The 19,686-nt window shown below is 36.2% G+C and overlaps 5 protein-coding genes across 5 annotated transcripts; 4 read left to right on the top strand and 1 right to left on the bottom strand.

The window, feature by feature from the left end:
• Nucleotides 1–559: 559 nt before the first annotated feature.
• Nucleotides 560–3,746, top strand: LOC109193973 (histone-lysine N-methyltransferase, H3 lysine-9 specific SUVH6-like). The gene is made up of 3 exons (XM_019344810.1): nucleotides 560–716; nucleotides 883–3,509; nucleotides 3,544–3,746. Exons 2-3 carry the CDS (start codon nucleotides 920–922, stop codon nucleotides 3,564–3,566), a joined length of 2,613 nt encoding a protein of 870 aa, XP_019200355.1. The 5' UTR covers nucleotides 560–716; nucleotides 883–919; the 3' UTR covers nucleotides 3,567–3,746.
• A 3,173-nt stretch (nucleotides 3,747–6,919) lies between these two features.
• On the top strand, nucleotides 6,920–7,605 carry LOC109193989. Its single transcript, XM_019344823.1, has 2 exons — nucleotides 6,920–7,262; nucleotides 7,364–7,605. Exons 1-2 carry the CDS (start codon nucleotides 7,004–7,006, stop codon nucleotides 7,531–7,533), a joined length of 429 nt encoding a protein of 142 aa, XP_019200368.1. The 5' UTR covers nucleotides 6,920–7,003; the 3' UTR covers nucleotides 7,534–7,605.
• A 708-nt stretch (nucleotides 7,606–8,313) lies between these two features.
• On the top strand, nucleotides 8,314–10,296 carry LOC109193984. The gene is made up of 4 exons (XM_019344820.1): nucleotides 8,314–8,753; nucleotides 9,068–9,244; nucleotides 9,887–9,966; nucleotides 10,063–10,296. Exons 1-4 carry the CDS (start codon nucleotides 8,390–8,392, stop codon nucleotides 10,267–10,269), a joined length of 828 nt encoding a protein of 275 aa, XP_019200365.1. The 5' UTR covers nucleotides 8,314–8,389; the 3' UTR covers nucleotides 10,270–10,296.
• A 2,712-nt stretch (nucleotides 10,297–13,008) lies between these two features.
• Nucleotides 13,009–14,651, top strand: LOC109193826. The gene is made up of 4 exons (XM_019344653.1): nucleotides 13,009–13,400; nucleotides 13,655–13,855; nucleotides 14,243–14,322; nucleotides 14,434–14,651. The coding sequence occupies exons 1-4, from the start codon at nucleotides 13,034–13,036 to the stop codon at nucleotides 14,638–14,640; spliced, it is 855 nt and encodes a 284-aa protein (XP_019200198.1). The 5' UTR covers nucleotides 13,009–13,033; the 3' UTR covers nucleotides 14,641–14,651.
• A 107-nt stretch (nucleotides 14,652–14,758) lies between these two features.
• Nucleotides 14,759–16,109, bottom strand: LOC109193825 (F-box protein At5g07610-like). The gene has a single exon (XM_019344652.1). It carries the CDS (start codon nucleotides 15,943–15,945, stop codon nucleotides 14,761–14,763), a length of 1,185 nt encoding a protein of 394 aa, XP_019200197.1. The 5' UTR covers nucleotides 15,946–16,109; the 3' UTR covers nucleotides 14,759–14,760.
• Between the last annotated feature and the right edge of the window lie 3,577 nt (nucleotides 16,110–19,686).

Raw genomic sequence — 19,686 nt, 5'->3', positions numbered from 1 at the left:
GGGTAAATATTTGCGGAGGGGGTCGACATTGCTATACCTAGGAGTTATCGATTTGCTGCGCCTATTTGACGTAAAACATATTAGCAATTATACCATGAGCTCGGGTCCACCTACAAGGTAGATCCGGGTTCAAAATACAATGTTCACAATTTACATGTTGAATGGTCATAATTTAAATTGTGAACATTTAATTTGTAAATTGTGAATATTCCATATATAAATTGTGTATTTTTAAACTTGGATCTACATTACAAGTTTTTGTAGTTTTTGTAGTACTCCGTATTATATTTAAATTTTTTACTAATATCATAATAAAGTCAAATGGGTTCAGTACTTCATTAGCTATCTACGTGCCATAAACTGTTTTTTGTATTTTTTTCAAATTTTTTTTCAGAAGCAAGAAACTAGTACCAAGGTGACAAGGTCGAAGAAAATCTGTTTGGGTATATTTCAGACAGGACTCAAATTTGACATTTTGTAGACTGAAGAAGACTCCAGATAGTGGATGTAGTGGTTGTAATGGCGTCGCTACTTGCTATAATGTCGGAGGAGACGCTCTTCATTTTTCACTGAATTCCTGCGTGGTGGCGTAGTGGCGGCGTAGTGGCCTCGGGTGTCGAGCCGGAATGTTCTAGGGTTCTAATCCCTTTCTTCTTCTTCTTCTTCAAAGTAGTTTTATGCACGCAGCCGCTGCTCTTCTTCTTCCCCTACTTTAAGTAAGTATTCTTGTGTTTAAACAGTTCTGTGCTTGAATTGTTGTATATTGATTGAATTTTCACATGATTTCTGTGATTTTATTGTTTGAAATAATGATTACTTTATTATATCAACGTTTATATTTTATGTTTTGGACTGTATATATGATTCTGGAATATAATGTAGATACATATTGCATACACTAAAGTCGAGTTTCAGAACGATGAGAAGTCCAGTGTCAAAGAAACCCTGGAAGAGAAGCTATGATCGTGTTGACGACGATGATAACCGCCGCCGTCCGAAATTTCAGCCCTCTTTCAAGCGGCGGCGGAGTGTTGAAAGATTCGAAAAGTTTCGTGACCGTCATGCATCTAATTCTGGAATCCGTGAGAGGAGTTCCGGTGGGCGTTTTACTGATAATGCAAGGACTTACAAGCGAGTTTCACCCTTGAAGCATTTGAATTATGGGTCCAGGAGGAGAGAGTTTAGTGATGGTGATGGGAGATTGGATTCCAAGGAGAAACCTAATGATGCTGATTTGGGTGAATTGAAAACCTCATCTCCCAGCATTCCCCGGGAAATGTCTCAGTCGTATTCGTGGGAAAGGCGACCTTCAGATGGCCGGGGAAAGGATTCCTTTTCCCGGGATCATTCTTTCGAAAATGAAGAACAGATTAAGAGGGAGAATGTTCTCAGAAGTCCTGCAAATCATAAGGGTGATTGGAGATTGGGTGTCAAGGCTAAATCAAATGATGGTGCTGTTTCTGGTATATTGAAAAGTTCGTCTCAGCTGTCTGTGTTGCCTTCACGGGAAAGGCGACCTTCAAAAGGCGGGAAGAAGGTTTCCTTTCACCAGGAAACTTCTTTGCAGGATGTGGTCAGTCAGAAGGTGCTGAAGAACACATCAGAGGAGAATTCTTCCAAATGTCAGAGAGAAAATGGTGATCTCAGAAGACACCAAGATGATGAGAAAATGGTAAGGAGTTTTGAAGAAAACCGAAAATGTAAGATTGCTGAGCAGCTAAGCACACAAGTCAAAGATTGTGAAGCAATTCCAGGAAACTGTGGGCACCAAGAACAAGTGGCATTTCAACATTTGTTCAATGAAAAAATCATAGTAGTGAATACACAAGCAGCCGAGGCCAGGGCAGAACAGCCTTATAACAACGATGAGCAACGTTGCTTCTATTATGTTGCTGATGATGATCGTATTCAGAAATTGAAACAATTGAAGAATGATTGCATAGTTCTTGTTTCTGATAGATACCATGTACATGATTCTCGGAGAAGAGTAATGCGGGCTCTAGATCTCTTCAAAGATGTCTACGCAGTACGTTTCAAAGCATATAAAGCAGAGCAAAACCATGGAAGTGCTAAACAAAAGATTGATGTGAGGACAGCAATGGCTCTCAAGCGTGAGGGAAAATGGGCAAATTATGGAAGGGACATTGTTGGGAATGTTCCTGGAGTTTATATCGGTGACCAGTTTCGGTTTAGAGCTGAACTTCCCATTGTTGGCCTTCATGGCACATTTTATTCTGGCATACATTATGTGAAAATTCAAGGAAAGAACTATGCAACCAGCATTGTGAATTCTGGTCGTTACAAAAACCAAAGTATATCTCCCGAGAATTTCATATATGTTGGTCATGGTGGAAACCCGCGCGTTGATGGCAAGGAACCAGTGGATCAAGAGCTCAAATGTGGTAATCTTGCCTTGAAAAACAGCAGAGATAAAGGAGTACCCGTAAGGGTTATTCGTGCATGTTGCGTGCAGGATGAAAACTCCAATACCAATAATAAGCGATACATTTTCGAGGGGCTGTTTGAAGTGACAAATTATTGGCAAGAGAGAGCGCAACATGGTAAAATGGTATTCAAATTTGAACTGCATAGAATGTCGAACCAACCAAGCTGTACTCCCCAAATGTCCGTCAGGCCAAGAAGGGTAGGAACATGGTTTCATCGTCAAACATTAAAAGAGGGGAGGAGACCATTTGGCATAGGGAGACCCTTTTTGAATGGCAAACGAACTCGTGGAGTTTTTAAGAGATTACTGCGCTGCCGGGCTGTAGATCATGTTGTGGTTGATGATGTGTCTCGGGGAAAGGAAACCGTACCCATTCGTGTTGTGAGTGATATATATGCTGAGAGACCCCTGCCATTCTCTTACATTGCAAACATGATATATCCACGTTGGTATCATCCTTGGGAGCCCCTCGGCTGTCACTGCACTAATGGATGCACTGATTCCCGGGATTGCTTTTGTGCATTCAAGAATGGCGGTGAGATCCCATATAACACTCAACGAGCTATCATTAAGCCAAAGCCTGTTATCCATGAGTGTGGTCCAGCCTGCAAATGCCCCCCTTCTTGCAGAAACCGAGTCAGCCAGCAAGGTATTCAACACCACTTGGAAATCTTCAGGAAGAAACCGAGCGGGTGGGGTGTTAGGTCTCGGGATTACATCTCATCTGGGAGCTTCATCTGTGAGTTTGTTGGAGAGTTGATCGACAAGAAACAAGCTAAGCAAAGAATTGATCACCTTCAATATTTCTGTCCTATTGCCAACTCAGAGAACCCTGCATTCAAAGGGGACTCAAGCTCTGGATATATGTATGGTGATGGTTACATACTTGATGCAGCATGCTCGGGGAACGTGGCGAGATTCATCAACCGCAGCAGCTCCTCACCCAACCTGTATGTACAAAATGTGTTGTATGAGGATGATTATGAGTGTGTGCCTCATATCATGTTGTTTGCTTGTAAGAATATACCCCCCATGCAAGAGTTCACATATGACTACAACTGCAGTAATCAATCAAAGTGATGCAAGTAGCATTTGGGGTAGATCCTTAGTTTCTTGCTAATACACATACAGAATGGGCCCCAGGAAAGACCTGCAGAATGTTGTCTACATATAGAGTAGACATTCTTGTTTGTGTTCTTTTGTATATTAATTTGGATTGTATGTATTCTTGATTAGCAGTGTGAAGTTTGGTTTCCAAACATTCACAATTAGGCTAAGGCTAATTCATGCCAGGTTCTGTTTTGCCTGCATACATATCACCTTACAGAGTTACAGATTTACTGTGGTGTTTTTGCCTTCCTGGGGCCCTCTTCATTTCAATATCTTTTATTTCTTTTTCTATCTATTAGTTTTTTTTTTTTTTTTTTTTTTTTGTTTTTTTTTTTTTTTAGAAAATAATAAGTGGTAATTTCATTAGAAATAAGCCGCAATAATATCAGGAGGGATTAGATCCCAATACATAGCAGTAGGATGCTGGAAAGCTGTAGATGCTAAAGTATGTGCTAAATAATTGTTTGATCTAGGAATAAAATTAAACGAACAAAAATCAAACGAAGATGTAGTTGCTCTGCAACTATCAATAGCATAGCTGATGTACGAACGAACCGTAGATGGTGGTGAAGTAAGATAACGCTGGAGTGACAGGCAATCCGTATATAGCTCTATAGACCGCTCGCCCAGATCCTTTAATCATGACAAGACCTCTTTGCATGCAAATGCCTCGACCATAAGTGGTGAAAAACAGTTCGGGAGAGGTGTACTGAACGCTGCCACATATCCCCCATTCATATTGAGAAGGACTGTTCCTGGCGTTGCCTTGCCCGTCTCGTGGAGGAACCCGGCGTCGACGTGGCAGATCCTCGGTGGTGGCACAACATCCAAAGCAGCTGGGGCAGCCGACAGGGTGGTGGCACAACGTCCAAAGCAGCTGGGGCAGCTGACTAGCCGTGAGGCAGTGACGGTGTATCGGTAACGCCAGGCTGCTTGGGTGGTGTTTGTGCGTTGGGTACGAGTCGGGTTTGACACCATGCTTGCATGGTTGCGGTGGCTATCGCAATTAATCTCCTCGGTCGCGGAAGAAAAGCGTCCCAAACCACTCCATTTCGTACTCTCCAAATATGATATAGAATTGTTGCTGCATATATTATCTCATTAGAGTCTAGAACATTTAGAAGTTCACCAAACCAAATATGAAAAATATTTGTCACAATATTGGGGATTGGAAGGTGGAATTGTTCCCATATGGCTTTTGCAAAATCACACAACACTAAAGCATGCAGTCTCCTCTTGAGATATTCTACACATGGCACAATTTAGATCCACATCATCCCACTTTCTATTAGCTTTATTTAAATTTAAAACTTTTTAAAAAGAATTTCATCTACAATTTTTAGTATGTTACCATATGCAGTCGTTATATCGTGGACCGCGGTGCATAATTGATTATGCACCGCGCATCAAAACGACGCGCTGTTAGTGTTAACAGAGTGACACTACAGTGTATCTAAACCGACAATGCCTCACGTATTATTTTTATATTATCGAATGAAACTGCAATATATATATATATATATATATATATATATATATATATATATATATATAATGAAACTGAATAACATTTCACATATTTGAGTGTATATTGTACAATGAAGCTGTAATTATATCGAAATGATCATGTAGTTGTGTTTTAATGAAACTATAGTGTATATAAAATAAAATTAAATAACATTTTCACATATTTGAGTGTATAAATATTGAATGAAACTGTAGTTGTGTTGAACTGAAACTGTAGTTGTGTTGAACTGAAACTGCAGTGTATACAAAATGAAACTGAAGAACATAGTTATTATTTGCGGAACAGTGCAAAACGAATTCCGTTTCTTTTCATTAAATAAAATGACGTCGTTTTGATGCGTGGTGCATAATCGATTATGCACCACGGTACACAATATAATTTGCCTATCATATGCAATTTGACTTGAGATTCGGACAAGTTTATTGATTTATGCTAATTCAGCTATTTTTTATCGGGCTAATAATTTTCCCCTAATCCCAAAATTTTGGGTCATGTTTTGGATTTAATTGAAAATTTTGACATTTTAAAATTAAATCTTAAACTTTCAATTTTAACAAATATGTACTTTGCAATAATAAAATATAAATGTCAATTTCAACTCAAAAATATAATATAATAGCTTACGTTTGTGTGATATATATGTAAATAATTTTTTAATATTAAAAAAATCAAGATTAAAGGGAAGTATGAAACAAAGACTATAAAGGGACTGATAGGGTTGTAGCCTTGTAGGGCAACTCACTTGCTCTACGGAGCTTAGTAGTGTATTTTTTGATCTCATTAGTGCACTTTTTGATCTTGGTAGTATATTTTTTGATCTCACTAGTATATTTTCCGAGCACACTAGTGTATTTTCAAACCCGAGTAGTGCATGTTTACTTATCGGTTTCATTATTAATACACCTCCCGGTCTCATTATCATTAGACCTCCCGGTCTCATTATTAGTAGGCCTCCCGGTCTCACTATCATTAGACCTCTTAGTCTCATTATTAGTAGACCTCCCGGTCTCCAAACATCCCTTCACGTGTCAAACCTCTAAGGGCACTTGGCAAAAATAGCTTCGGTACCCGGTGTCATTAGGACACGTGGAGGACATGCCGGACGCCTGACATGCGTTCCCTCTTCCTCTCTCTATATATAGGACATTTATTGCATTTCAAGGATACTTTTTTGGCTCCCAAGATACACCACTCCACTCGGAGCTTCCTTGTCTCACGTAATCGGACCTTAATTACCTTCCCGGTCGGTCACACCAATAACCTTTATTTATGTTCCCGACTTCATGTGATCGAACCTTTATATAACCTCATGACCACATCATTCCATATTCTAATTGATTTTCTAGTCACATTCACCCGACCTATAATAATATACTTTACCAGGGACATTTGAGCAACTCGGGTCATTTCATTAGTTTTGAGTTAAATTAATATCCCTACATTCATGTGTGGTTTTAATTGTAAAATTCTTAAAACGGGCATGGCTCTTTTAGCCTCTAGATATTGAGTTTGAGCTATGATTTTCTTCAAGTTTTTTTGTTTTGTTTTGTTTTGTTTTGTTTTGTTTTGTTTTTTTTTTTTTGTTTTTTGTTTTTTGTTTTTTGTTTTTTTATACATATTAATATGAAGTTACAACAATGCATAACAGTTTTAATTATAGAATGACGGTTGACGGACAAAATGTGTTTTTTTATCAGATTCTATTTTTTTGCCTAAAAAGCAGATCTTACTATATTTATTACAATTGCATGTAGGCAAAGCTAAGGCATTTGAAATGGTCAATATGATTGTGTTTGAAATCGGCATCTCTTTCTCTCAATCTTTCAATATTAATATACAATTCTTATCACCTGCCTAAGTACTGTAATCTCCATTGTTACTTAATCAGGAAAAGTAATAAGAAAGCTGAGTTTCGAAAGATGTATCGTTCAGGAAGCACTAACCGAGTATGGGATGATTACATGAAGTACAATTCTTCTTCTTCACCGACTCCAAAAGTTTCTTCGTCAATCAGAGCTTTATCGTTAGAAACCAACGAGTTTCCTTCCTACGAACCGCTCTCTGCAGATTTGAATAAGCGCGAAAAAGCTCGCACAAAGCTTGCAGAGAACGCCGTTCATCTCATACCTCTCGTCTTGTTCCTATGCGCATTCATCCTCTGGTTCTTATCCAATCCTGGTAATTTGCAATTCATTCTCAGTATACAAGCGGTTTGTGAGTGAGCACGAGGAATTCGATCAGTAATTGAGTTTCAGTAAGAATTTTACTCTTTTATGCAGACATTGATGTTCCGATGAGCGGCGACGCCATTGCTGCGAGAATCGAAGGATTGACGATCGATGGAGATGTGGATAGTGATGGTACTCAAACAGGGAATTTACCTCTGGAATTGGGCGATCTCGACTTGACCAGAAAAGATGATGCGTCAAAAACTACCAGAGTACTATAATACTAGATGGTGCTCAACGATTGCGTTGGATCTCCATTTTAGTTTCTTCCCCGTTTCGTAGTTGTAACAGATTGATCGAACCGTTTAAATAAATAAATAACATTCATTTTTCTTAAATATTTTTTAAATAATTATATGAATTATCTATTTATGTTTAATATAAAATTTTATAATGATATTAAAAAAAAAAAGAATCAAATAGGTTCTTTAACTTTATCCGATAGAGCAATTAGGTTCCGTTTTGAGGGAAATTTCAACAATGCTCTGGTTGTCGCCTATTTGGCCTTGGCTTTAGCTCCGAGTAAAATGGGACCTCTTGTAGGATCATTTCTTTGGTTGCATTCTTTCGAGAAGGCGACCAATTTTTTTGTTGCCTTCTTTCGAGAAAGCACCCATGGTCACCTTCTCAGAATAAGGCAATCGGTTCGGTTCGGTTCATCGATTATCAATTTTTTCATGCCAACAACGCCTTGAGGACGGTCGATAATACATTTTTACATGTAACTTGTTAGTTATCGATAAATTAGACTTATTTGATTAATTTTAATAAATTGTAAAATTTAATGAAACCTTTTAAAAGTTCATAAACCTAATTTTTCTATACTTTTATCATGTAAATTAAAATACAAGGGCCTATTTTATCATTTTCTCTTTTAAAAAAAAAGTATTGAATTGTAAACTTAACTAACTCTCACATTCTCCCGCCATCTTCACCCATTAAAATCAATATATCGTTCTGAAATCATCTTTCCTGTCTCCTTCTCTCTGTTTAAACTGATCAAATTTGGAATCCAGAAAATTGCAGGAAAAAATCTCCGACATTTCTTTGCTTCTTCTCGATCATCAACGCTACAGAATGGTGCTGCGAATCACCGTCTTCAAATCAACTCCTATTGTGAAAGCGATTCAGGCAGCCGCAGTGGTTGAATCTCCGACGGTGATATTCATTTGGAGACCTGAGGGACTTTGTGTGCAATCCATGCTTGCGGATAAGCTGGACCCTGGGGACAACCTCTCTACTCTTCTCAGGCTCGAGGCTCAGACATTCAGCTCCTATGAATCTACAGATCAATACTTCAGTGCAGTTGTTGAACGTGTCGACCTCGAAGCAGTCTTTCTCACTGCCAACGATTCCGAACGCATCGAGTTTTCCCAATCTGATGAAGACAATAAACTGAATGGCTTTGGTTACTTGCATGCCCGCTTCGACAGGCCTGTAGGTCAGTTTTTCCCCTGTTATATATGCGTTCTATGTGTTTGATATGATGCCAAGAATTACTGCAAATTGATCAGATTACCATAGATATATATTGTTGAATTAGGAAATATTAGAAAGAGGATAAAAGCTAGGGTTACGTTTCTGACAGAAGATCTGAATTGAAAGTTGCAAATTGCCAATTTCTGTTGCATTCCATTCTTGGAAATCCCAAGTAGCTAGAGTGAATTGAACCGTTTTTTGATTGTTCTTGCCAATTTCTTGCATTCAATTCCATTCTTGCTTCGATTATTACATGGGAATTGAATCAATTTACAGGAGCTTACAAGGAGAACTACATTTCCTTGAAAATATATGGTATCTTTTCTGAGAGCATGCTACGAAGTGCTGATGTATCAGCTGATCCATCTTTCCTTCCACTTCTCCCTCTGGCTGGAATTAGTGCACCCGCTTTTGCAGACGCTATAGCAGTTATGGAGAGCATGGCAGAGAAAGGTATATACCTTTAATCATTCAACACTATATAGGAAAACTTCATGAAACATCTTTTTTATTTTTGGGTGACGAGAGAAACCCACAATTACTATCCAAGATAGTGCACTGGCTAAACACCGAGTAGTTATGTTGTGCATCCGTATGCATGCAAAAACGACCTCGTTTTATTAAAAACGTGCGTCTCCCTTTAAAAAAAAATTCAGGTTCGATTCCCAGCAACAACATTATATTGTTCATTCATTCTGGAATTTTAATTCATAGATTATGGAATTTTAGTTCATTGATTCTGGAATTTTAGTTCATCCATTATGGAATTATAGTTCATCGATTCTGGAATTTTAGTTCATATGTTGTTGCTGGGAATCGAATTTGAATTTTTTTTTAAAGGGGAAACGCGCGTTTTTTAATAAAACGACGTCGTTTATGGTGCATACGGATGCACATCATAATTTGCCCTAAACACCTAAATCAGGTTACCTATAGCTGACGGGCTCAAATAAAAAAAGCCAAAAGGCTGATCTCGTTAAGAGTCGAATTTGTAACCTTTGTGGTTACCAAGTCAATAACCTTACCAACTTGGTTGGGGTTGTCTTTTATCTTATCTTGTACATCCTCTGATTATGCTGTTTAACAACGTTGCAGTTCTTATAATTGTTAAAGAGGGACTAGTATTTTTTGCTCCTGTTGATCAAGGGTTGATGCCACTGATGCTAGGGCCGAAGGTACAGTAATTTGCTAAAGAAATTAAATTAACTTAACTTAACGTACTCATCATATTAATGGGTTGATCCATATATCAAGCTCTCATTCTTTTGCAGAATGGGGTGATTTATACGATGAAGGATCTTCCTAATGAATCACTTGAGCTTGAGATCAAACTTCCATTCCTGAACATACATTCTGCTTCGGAACTCTCGTCTGTGGTTTTTCTATCTAAACGGGCAGAAAATGTGCTAGTAGTGTGGTTTAAGCTTGAAAAAACGCGATACCTTTTAAGTGGAGATATCATTTACTACTGGTATTGAAAGCGGCCGGGGAACTTTTGGTGGCGAATTGATCGATGAACAAAATGTAATGTTGTAGTATATACTTCTTTTGTAGTTATGCTGATGCATAAAATTTGTCTCATATACATTTTCTTTGCTGATGACATATATGGAACATATTTTGTTAATCAAAGAACGGCTTGATTTGCAATATGTGTGTTTTGTACAATAATCATATGTTGTGTTGTTGCACAGCTCGCATATTTTGCATATTCGGTGCTAAAATGATTACAAATGAGACTGATAGATTATATGTTAATAATAGTTTGTATAAATAATGTTTATATGTGACGATGAAAATGGTCATTTTCTTTGTTAAACTCAATTGGCAAGATGTGTTATTTTGAGTGTTTTTTTTTTTTTTTTTTTGTTTCTCTTTTCATTTTGATATAATAATGGTTACGGAATCACAATAAATGAATAAGAATGGTCCAACATGTTAGCTCATACTCAAATTATGCGCAAATTATATTGTGTAATCGTGTGCATGGTGCACACGGTTGCAAAAACGACGTTGTTTTGACGTCTGACTTAAAAAAAAAAAAATCAGTTTCGATTGTCGTTAACGGCGTTATGTTGTGCATAATTTGAACTATATATCCAGAATGAATGAACTATATAATTCAAATTATGCACAACATAACGCCGTTAACAGCAATATATAATTCAAATTATGCACAACATAACGCCGTTAACAGCAATCGAAACTGAATTTTTTTAAAGTCGGATGTCAAAATAGCGTCGTTTTTGTAACCGTGTGCACCATGTATGGTGCACACGATTGCACAGCATAACGCTCCCATATTATTAATCGAGCACCTTAACTTGTAGTACGTTGTAATAATAAATTACAAAAGAAAGTCTCACAACAAGACTTCTAAGATGACAACTCTTTTAGCTAAGTTGTTATTAGATTTTTGAAAATCCGCAACCACTACTACTCAATGGTGTGCATGTTTAATAATTTTCAAACTACACAAAGGGAAGTGAACTCCAATATGATCGAGAATCATGTGCTATAACTTCTATTCACTTGATTATCCTTTTAGATTGTTTAAGTGTATTATTGCTCACACAAACGAATGCACAATGTGCTTAATTTTAGCAATCCAAGTTCAAAAACGCCATCACATCTCGTTCATCACAATTCTTTTTATATGATAATGTTATAATATAAGAACCATTAATGATTGTGAAAATTTGGTACACTTGTAAAATGTATTTTCTCTTAGTTATATAATATATAAATTAATAATAAATATGTAAGTACACTTATAAAATTATAAATTTAAATTTGTAGTTAAGACGTAATACATTATAAATTTGTTACGTACTTTAATTCTAAATAGTGAAAATGACACTTTTTCCTCCTGTGTTATATGCTTATAGCACTTTTTCCCCCTGAGTTATTCATGCATTCATATTTGCCACCTCAATTATTATAGAAGTGGCGGTTTTTCCCCCTGATAATATTAAATGGACATTTCTACCCTTAAAACAAATATTTTATTTATTTCTCTTCTTCACCAAATTATTGCTTATACGTAGGGATGACCACGGTTCGGTTCGAACTGAACCAAACACTATAACAATCAAATTAAAAAATTTCGGTTATGATTCATAACATAACCCAATATTTGGGTTTCCGTTTATTAAAATCGTGAACTGAAAAAAAATGAATCCTGAACCGTGAACCGGAGGTTCAAATCGGAACAACTACTAGCAATAGCTTAAATTAGAATTATAATATTTGCAAATAGTGTATGTTTTTTTCTGCATTTATATTGAGTCTCACATATAAGTATATATAATCGCGATTTGAGTTTTATTTTGAACCGTCGATTCACGATTTTGGATCCAATTTGAACGGTTGGTTCAAACTTTCTTTTAAAATTTTATTTTTTATTTTTAAAATATTCTAAATTTAACACTTAATGTATTTTATTTTTTCAAATCGTGGTTATAATTTGTTGGAGAAGAAAAATAAATGAAATATTTATTTTAAGGGTAAATATGTCCATTTAATATATCAGGGGGAAAAACTGCCACTTAAATAATTTAGGGGGAAAAAGTGCTATAAGTATATAACAAAGGGGGAAAAAGTGCCATTTTCCCTTCTAAATAATATGTACTTCAATATTTTTTCAGGGCAATAATAAAGTTTTGGATAAGATAGTTATAAATGGAAGTGAAATTCTAATAATTTTAACTAATAAGGCAAAAATATTTAATCTTTATCATTGGAACATTATTTATTCTTCAAGAATCAATAATCTTATCATTATTACATTATTTAGTCTTTCAATAATTATAATAATAATCCACATTTAGGCGATTTGTGGAACCTCTACATACATAATCAACTCTTAAGTACAGTACATTTGAACAATTATCTAAAGCTTATTTTAAAGTTTATAACTTATTTTAACTACAAACAAACTAAATTACTTTATGAATCAATATATTAAAACATTCCATCTATAAATGTATTTCATTCATAACATATTTTAAAGTACACAAAAATTAAATACAAACATTGTTACTTTATTATGAAATACTAAATCATAAATGTGAAATATATATATTTAGACTTTAAAATTATAATATATAAATTTAAAAAATTATTCATTATTTATGTTTTTTACACTTAGCATCTTATTATTCAGTTCGACAAATAATTTTACCAAACAAGAAAATCTTAGAAAAAAAGATCCCACACAAATTTCTCAACTTCTTCTCAGCAATGGTGCTACGAATCACAGTCATCAATGCAGGTTTTCTGAGAGAAGCGGTTCAGGCAGTGCCGGTGGCCGGGTCAGGGATGGTGATAATCATTTGGAGCCCTGAGTATTTCGCCGTGCAATCCGTGTTTGCAGAGAAGATGCCCGAAGGAGAAAACCCCCTGACGCTTCTCAAGATCGTTCCCGAGGGTTTCAGCGCTTATGACTCCACGGATCGCTTCTTCAATGCGGCCATTGAAGCTACCGAGCTCGAAGCCGTCTTTCACACCGCCAAGGATTCCGACCCTATCGAGTTCTACCAATCCGTTGAAGACGACAATGGACTAAATGAGTTCGGTTACCTTCATGCGCGCTTCAACAGGCCTGTAGGTCAGTCCTTGCTTCTCAGATTTTACGGATTTTGGAATGCTCTTTTTATGCTCTCCACATGTTTGATAAGATGCCAGTAATTACTGCGAATTGATTACATACATTACCAAAGATATATATATATATCTATCTATCTTGTTGAATTAGGAAATTCATTCCATTCCATTCCATTTTTGAAACCCCGAATTAAATAGAACCAATTCAACAATCTGCAGCTGATTGGTTTATTTGATTGATTTCAATTCGTTTGAAAGATCTGGCGGCAGGGCTCGTCTCAGGAGCTTTTATGAATGATTACATCCCCATGAAAATCTATGGCATCTTTCCTGAACGAGTGCTTCAAGCTGCTGATGTATCGCACGATCCATCTCTCATTCAATATCCACCCGCGGCTGTATTTGTTTCAAGACATTTTGCGCACTACATAGCTACTTTGGAGACCTTCGGGATGACAGGTACCTACAAAACTATCATACAAATCTTGAATTAACTTCAGTTGACTTAATTGTAATCATAACGTTACAAGTTTAACTCCAAGCTAATTGGAGCAGCTTATAAACTTTTATTGGTTTGAGCCGATTAGTTATGAACAATCTAAACTGATTTACTCCTTGTGATTATTTGCTGGTTAGGGTTATACAGTTGACTTGGTAACCATAAAGTTATAAATTCGACTCTTTATGATCTTTTTTTGACTAGAGTTACAAGGCTATGTTGTTTATCTCCTTGTGGTCCTTTACTATTTAGGGGTCAACAATATTGAGTTTAGCTAGTAAGTCCAGTACACATCTTGAGTAGTGACTGCCAAAAATCGAAATTTAACAATATAATGTTGCTTGCAGCTACCATAACTGTTCTTGATAATGAAGTGTTTTTCACTACCGAAGCAAGACCTTTGGACCCGCTGATTATGCCCCAAAAGGTACGTTTACGTTCATTAATCTGGTAAACAAACTAAATAAAGTTGTGAGGTTTTGAAAAGTGGGTTGATAGATGAATATAATATATGTAGCTAGCTGGTTGTTGCGTGCAGGCTGGGCTGATTTCCACCAGGAAAGATTGTAGCGTTAAGCCGATTCGGTTTGATATTCATATGCAGAACCTGGACATTCAGCCTGGCGCCGCCGTGTCGGATGAAGTTTCATTGTACAAACGAACGGACACCGTGTTCTTGTTTTGGTTCCGACTTGCCACGCCCAAGACGTTTCTCAAAGGACACATTATCTACTACTTCTACTGAAACTGGTTTTGAACTCATATAGTCATATGACATTGATTGGTACATATATAGATTCATAGATACATGTCTGGTTTTTAGTACAGAAATGGAATTTGACTTAGCTAGCATTTAATTTACATTTTACACACAAGAGAATGATTCAATGTACTGAAAACAATCAAACCAGCCAAGCATGAGAGAGTTCCCAAAAAGCTCATCACAACCAAAATCTCTGAGCACCGCGAAACTGTTGTCTGAGAAATTGTATCGCAAAACTTTCCCAGGAACACTCAAGACCAGGAATGAATCCTCGTCCTCCTCGTCGTTTTCTTCGTATCGGACAATGCTGGCCGTCAGGAACTTGTAGTAAAACTTGTCGGAAATTTCCAGGTTCTTGCTTATAGATTCAGGGAAAGCGTTCATCACGTTCTCAATGTCGACCTGGTACTTCACGAACCACCCGGAATAGTCCCTCTCCATCTCGTAAACCTTAAACTGCGTGGTTTTTGGGCCGTGGATGTCGATAAGGTGGAGATGGCCGCAGGATTCCTGCATATACCTCACCCGTTTTTGGTCCGGCATGGGCGGCATCGCCATTGTCGCGAAGCTCTCTTTCTCCACGTTGAAATGAAGCCCGGTTTCGGCATTATTGTTGTTGCCGAACCAGTTAACGCTGCCGTTCCAATACACTCCCAGCTTATAGTTGAGATCGCGGAAGAGCGGCCTCTGCAGGCGCTTCCATTCACCGGTTTCCGACGAGTAGACCTCGAGCTGAAACGGCGCCGGCGACGCGTTATCGGAGGGGACGACAAGAACAACCTTGTAATAAGGTGATTTTTTCGGGTCAAACGCTAAGGTAACAGAATGAACTCTCCCGATTCCATGTTTTACCAAGAAGGAATCGTAAGGGGAATCCGGCAAAGCGGCGAAACTGTGAGTACTGGGATTGTAAACGTAGAAGCTCCGGCGGCCATTTTCAACCCGGAAGCTACTACAACACAGGAACAAGCCATTGCAGGAAGACTGGACAGCCATTCCATATTTCTCATCACCAAACTCCAGAGTTCTGAACGGGGCATCATCGCAGCCATCCAGCGATATAAAATCAAACTCCGGGATGGGCAGGGTGGAATTAGACTTCTTGAAGACAATGCCGGAGACGGGTTTTTTGAGGCGGGTGTGGAAGTAGGGGTGGGTGATGAGTGAAAGCCAGCGTTTGGAGACACATTTGAATCGGAGAAGGGATTTCACAGGCAAACGCAGGAAGATCTCCGTCAAGAGATCGTCGCTGGAAGCCACTATTCTGGCGGAGTTGCTGATGATCATTGGATGAATCTATGGAAACTGATCTGATCTGAGGATTCTGGAACAAGGATGTTAATTGGGAAGTGGGACGAAAATGGCGATAAATAGAGGTGGATTTGTGGGCAGGTACAGGTGGAGAAACTTAGAAGGGACATTTGGAGCTGTTGTTTCATGATGAGTATACGTTAAAGCCATAAAACGTGGAAGGGCCAGGGGGGTTAGACGGTTAGTCCAGCAGGAGACGTCTGTAGCCGTCATTCGTACTTTGGCAGTTAGCACCAAAATTAATTTAAACGCCAGGGTATTTTCGTAATTACGCCCTATATCTTATTCAAAAGTTTTTTTTTTTTTTTTTTTTTTTTTTTTTTAACACAATAAACTTCACTTCATTAATTAATTAGAAGATCAGAAATACAATCTGGTGGTATAATCGACCATGAGCCAGCCAAAGAACTAGTTGCCCGAGCTAGTATATGAGTCACATGATTCGCTGATCTCTTGACATGGTGAACGGTAACGTTCCTAATGTCCCTAGCAATTGATACACATTGCTTAACAACCCAATTAGCATAGGAAAAATCTAACGAACTAGAATTGAAAGCAGTATAGAACGTAAGACAATCAGTCTCTATAGCTATATTGTCACGCTCGAGGGACCTCAACCAGCGTAGTGCCTCAAGTACGGCACTAGCCTCTGCCATGAGAGGGTCCCTTTCGCAAACCATTCGTCCATACTTAGCAGCTACAAAACGACCATTGTAGTCTTGCACAACTGCACCGTAGCCTACGACTTCAGTATCGATCGCCGCATCCACGTTGCATTTGAGCCAGTTTCTCCCCGGAGGTTCCCACCTTATTCAAAAGCTTTAAATTAACATAATGTCCCTATCCTGTATTATACAATTTAATAGAGTTAATTCTTTTTTTGATCCTAAATTTATATGTGTTCACTTTAAGTCATTTTTTATTAAAATATTTACTTTTGAATTTAGTATCATTATGTCATGACTATTTTTTGTCCTTTATAACAAAACAATTTAAATATTGTTAAATACAAGAGCATTTAAATTTGGTCTTCAATTATGAATTTTGTCAAAAAAAATATACATAAAAAATATAATGTTTCAACCTACTTTATATATATATATATATATATATATATATATATATAAAAGATTAAAATGTATTTGTATTTAACGATATTTTTTCCAACAATTTTGTTGATAAATGACTAAAAATGATCATGCCACAATAATACTATGACCAAATGAGGTTGTTCTAATAAAAAAAAAATTAAAAAGAGATTGTCATTTATAAATCTAGGACAAAAAATGAATTAACTCAATTTAATATATCAAATGCAAAAGTATCATAAACATTATTCTTTGGGAAAATGGCACTTCTTCTCCCTAAGTTATATATTTATAGCATTTTTTTCCCCTCAATTATTTAAGTGGCTCTTTTTCCCCCCTGAAATGTTAAATGGACATATTTACCCTTAAAATAAATATTTCATTTATTTTTATTCTCCAACAAATTATTACTATAATTTGGTTCAAACCAAACAGATACTATAGCAACCAAACCAAACTATTCCAATTACAATTTATAATCAAAACGCGATATTTAGAGTTTATTAAAATCGCGAACCGGAATGACCGGTTCATATTTCGAATTGAAAAAATAAAATACATTTATTGTTGAATTTAGACTATTTTAAAATAAAAAATAAAATTTTAAAATAAAGACGGTTCAAAATCGCGACTGGATCTGGAACTGCCGGTTCACGGTTCATGATCCAGTTTTTTTTTTTTAAATTCTTAAATTTAATAAATTGAAATCAAAATATTGGGTTCTAGATCTGAATCATAACTGAAAATTTTTAATTCGATTGCTATAGTGTCTGGTTCAGTTCGAACCGAACCGTGGTAATCGCTACATATACGCAATAATTTGTTGGAGAAGTAAAATAAATAAAATGCTTACTTTAAGGGTAGAAATGTCAATTTAATATATTTGGAGAAAAAACCACCACTTTTAAAATAATTGAGGGGGCTAATGTGCTTACATAAATAATTGAGGGGGAAAAAGTGCTATAAGTATATAACTTAGGGGGAAAAAGTGTCATTTTCTCTTATTCTTTTCTCAAAATGTTGAATCCTCAATCTCAAGAGTCTCTAACATTTCAGAGCATTTAAGAGGATATAAATCACAATAACTCAATAACTCAATACACAAAATCAAATATCAATGTGCACAAATTAACTGTCACTTTATGGCGGTCACAAAATGCAGATGTGTTTTATTTTAGATTATTTATTTATTTTTTTGGATTGGGAAAATCTAGGCAGAAAGCAAAAGCCTCAACTATATTAAAGATAATTGACAAGAAAAGGAATTATCAATTCTCATTCAAAATAATCTTCTTGATGGAAAAAGTAGATCAAATCTCAACCAAACACATAGCCCTTGATTGGAGGGAGTAAAGCCTTTGCTAAAAAATAATTTGTAAAAGTTAACATGCATATCAATTATTGAATCCTTCATTGCCTCTTCAATTTACATTTACAAGTGATTTTCAAATATTAAGTTATATATAGTTTCTAAAATATATCATGAACGAATAATCATGTATAAGTCATTCTCAATCATTATTCATTAAAATTCTTTAACTCATGCAGTTACAATCTTTAGGATTTCATTAACTCTTGATTTTAACTGCACTGCACACTTTAATATTAGATTTTGTCTGAAGATAATTTTAGAATGTAAGGTAAAAAAAAAAAAAAAAATTAGCACGTTTAGTATGTATTTCTCTTTTATTTTTTTAATTTATTTATTTGACAACATGTGATTTTGTGAATTGGATTATACTTAGGAATCTATTGAATAGAAGTAAGCTTAGAATTGTGAAAACACATGGGAGAAAAAACTCAAAACAAAATTGACTTTATCATCATATTAGCATGCATACCCTCTAGATTTTGTTCAATAGGTTTAAATTATTAAAATGCCCCTTCCCTTTCTTTTTTTTTTTTTAAAAAAAAATAATAATAATTCACCAAATGCAAAAATAATGTACCTCTTAATGTTAGCAAAGTACCTGGCTAGCTTGTGTTTTGTACGTTCTCATAGCAACATCAAATTTCAAAGATTCTAATGCATAATCAGGGCTCCGTTATACAATGGATCAATCAAATGGACTACAATACAAACATCATATAGGCAAGTAGCAAAAGTCTTGATTGGCATTCAAAAGAACATGATTAAAGCAAGAATTTTTACTAATTCTATCATTTAAAGACATGTTCGAGATTGACAAAAAGAAAAAAAGAAAAAAGAAAATTCAATCAAACAAACACAAATGTACCCCTCGAATAGAGGAGTAAGGCCTTAACTAGGAAATCAGTCAAAAAAGTTTACTTAATAGACATGCATCAATTGAATCTCTCATTGTCTTTACCTAATTCATTTTGACAAGCCATTATCAAATTACAATATGATCCTTGAGACATATCACTCTATTTCGTCCATTGACACATTCATGTTTAAATCACTCTCATCCAATACCTACTAAAATTCTTTACCCCATGCATGTTGCAACCTTCCCAAATTGCTCGGCTCTGAACCTCCATCACACTACACACGTTGCAATACTAGATTTTGCTTAAGCGTAATGTCTATGCATTGGGTGAAAATGTAATATTTATTACTACATACTTTTTAAGAACATTTGATAAAAATTGACGAGATATTCAATAA

This window comes from Ipomoea nil, unplaced genomic scaffold (assembly GCF_001879475.1).
Source record: "Ipomoea nil cultivar Tokyo-kokei standard unplaced genomic scaffold, Asagao_1.1 scaffold1932, whole genome shotgun sequence".
Taxonomy (NCBI): Eukaryota; Viridiplantae; Streptophyta; class Magnoliopsida; order Solanales; family Convolvulaceae; genus Ipomoea; species Ipomoea nil.
This window is presented reverse-complemented; position numbering and strand designations above follow the sequence as displayed.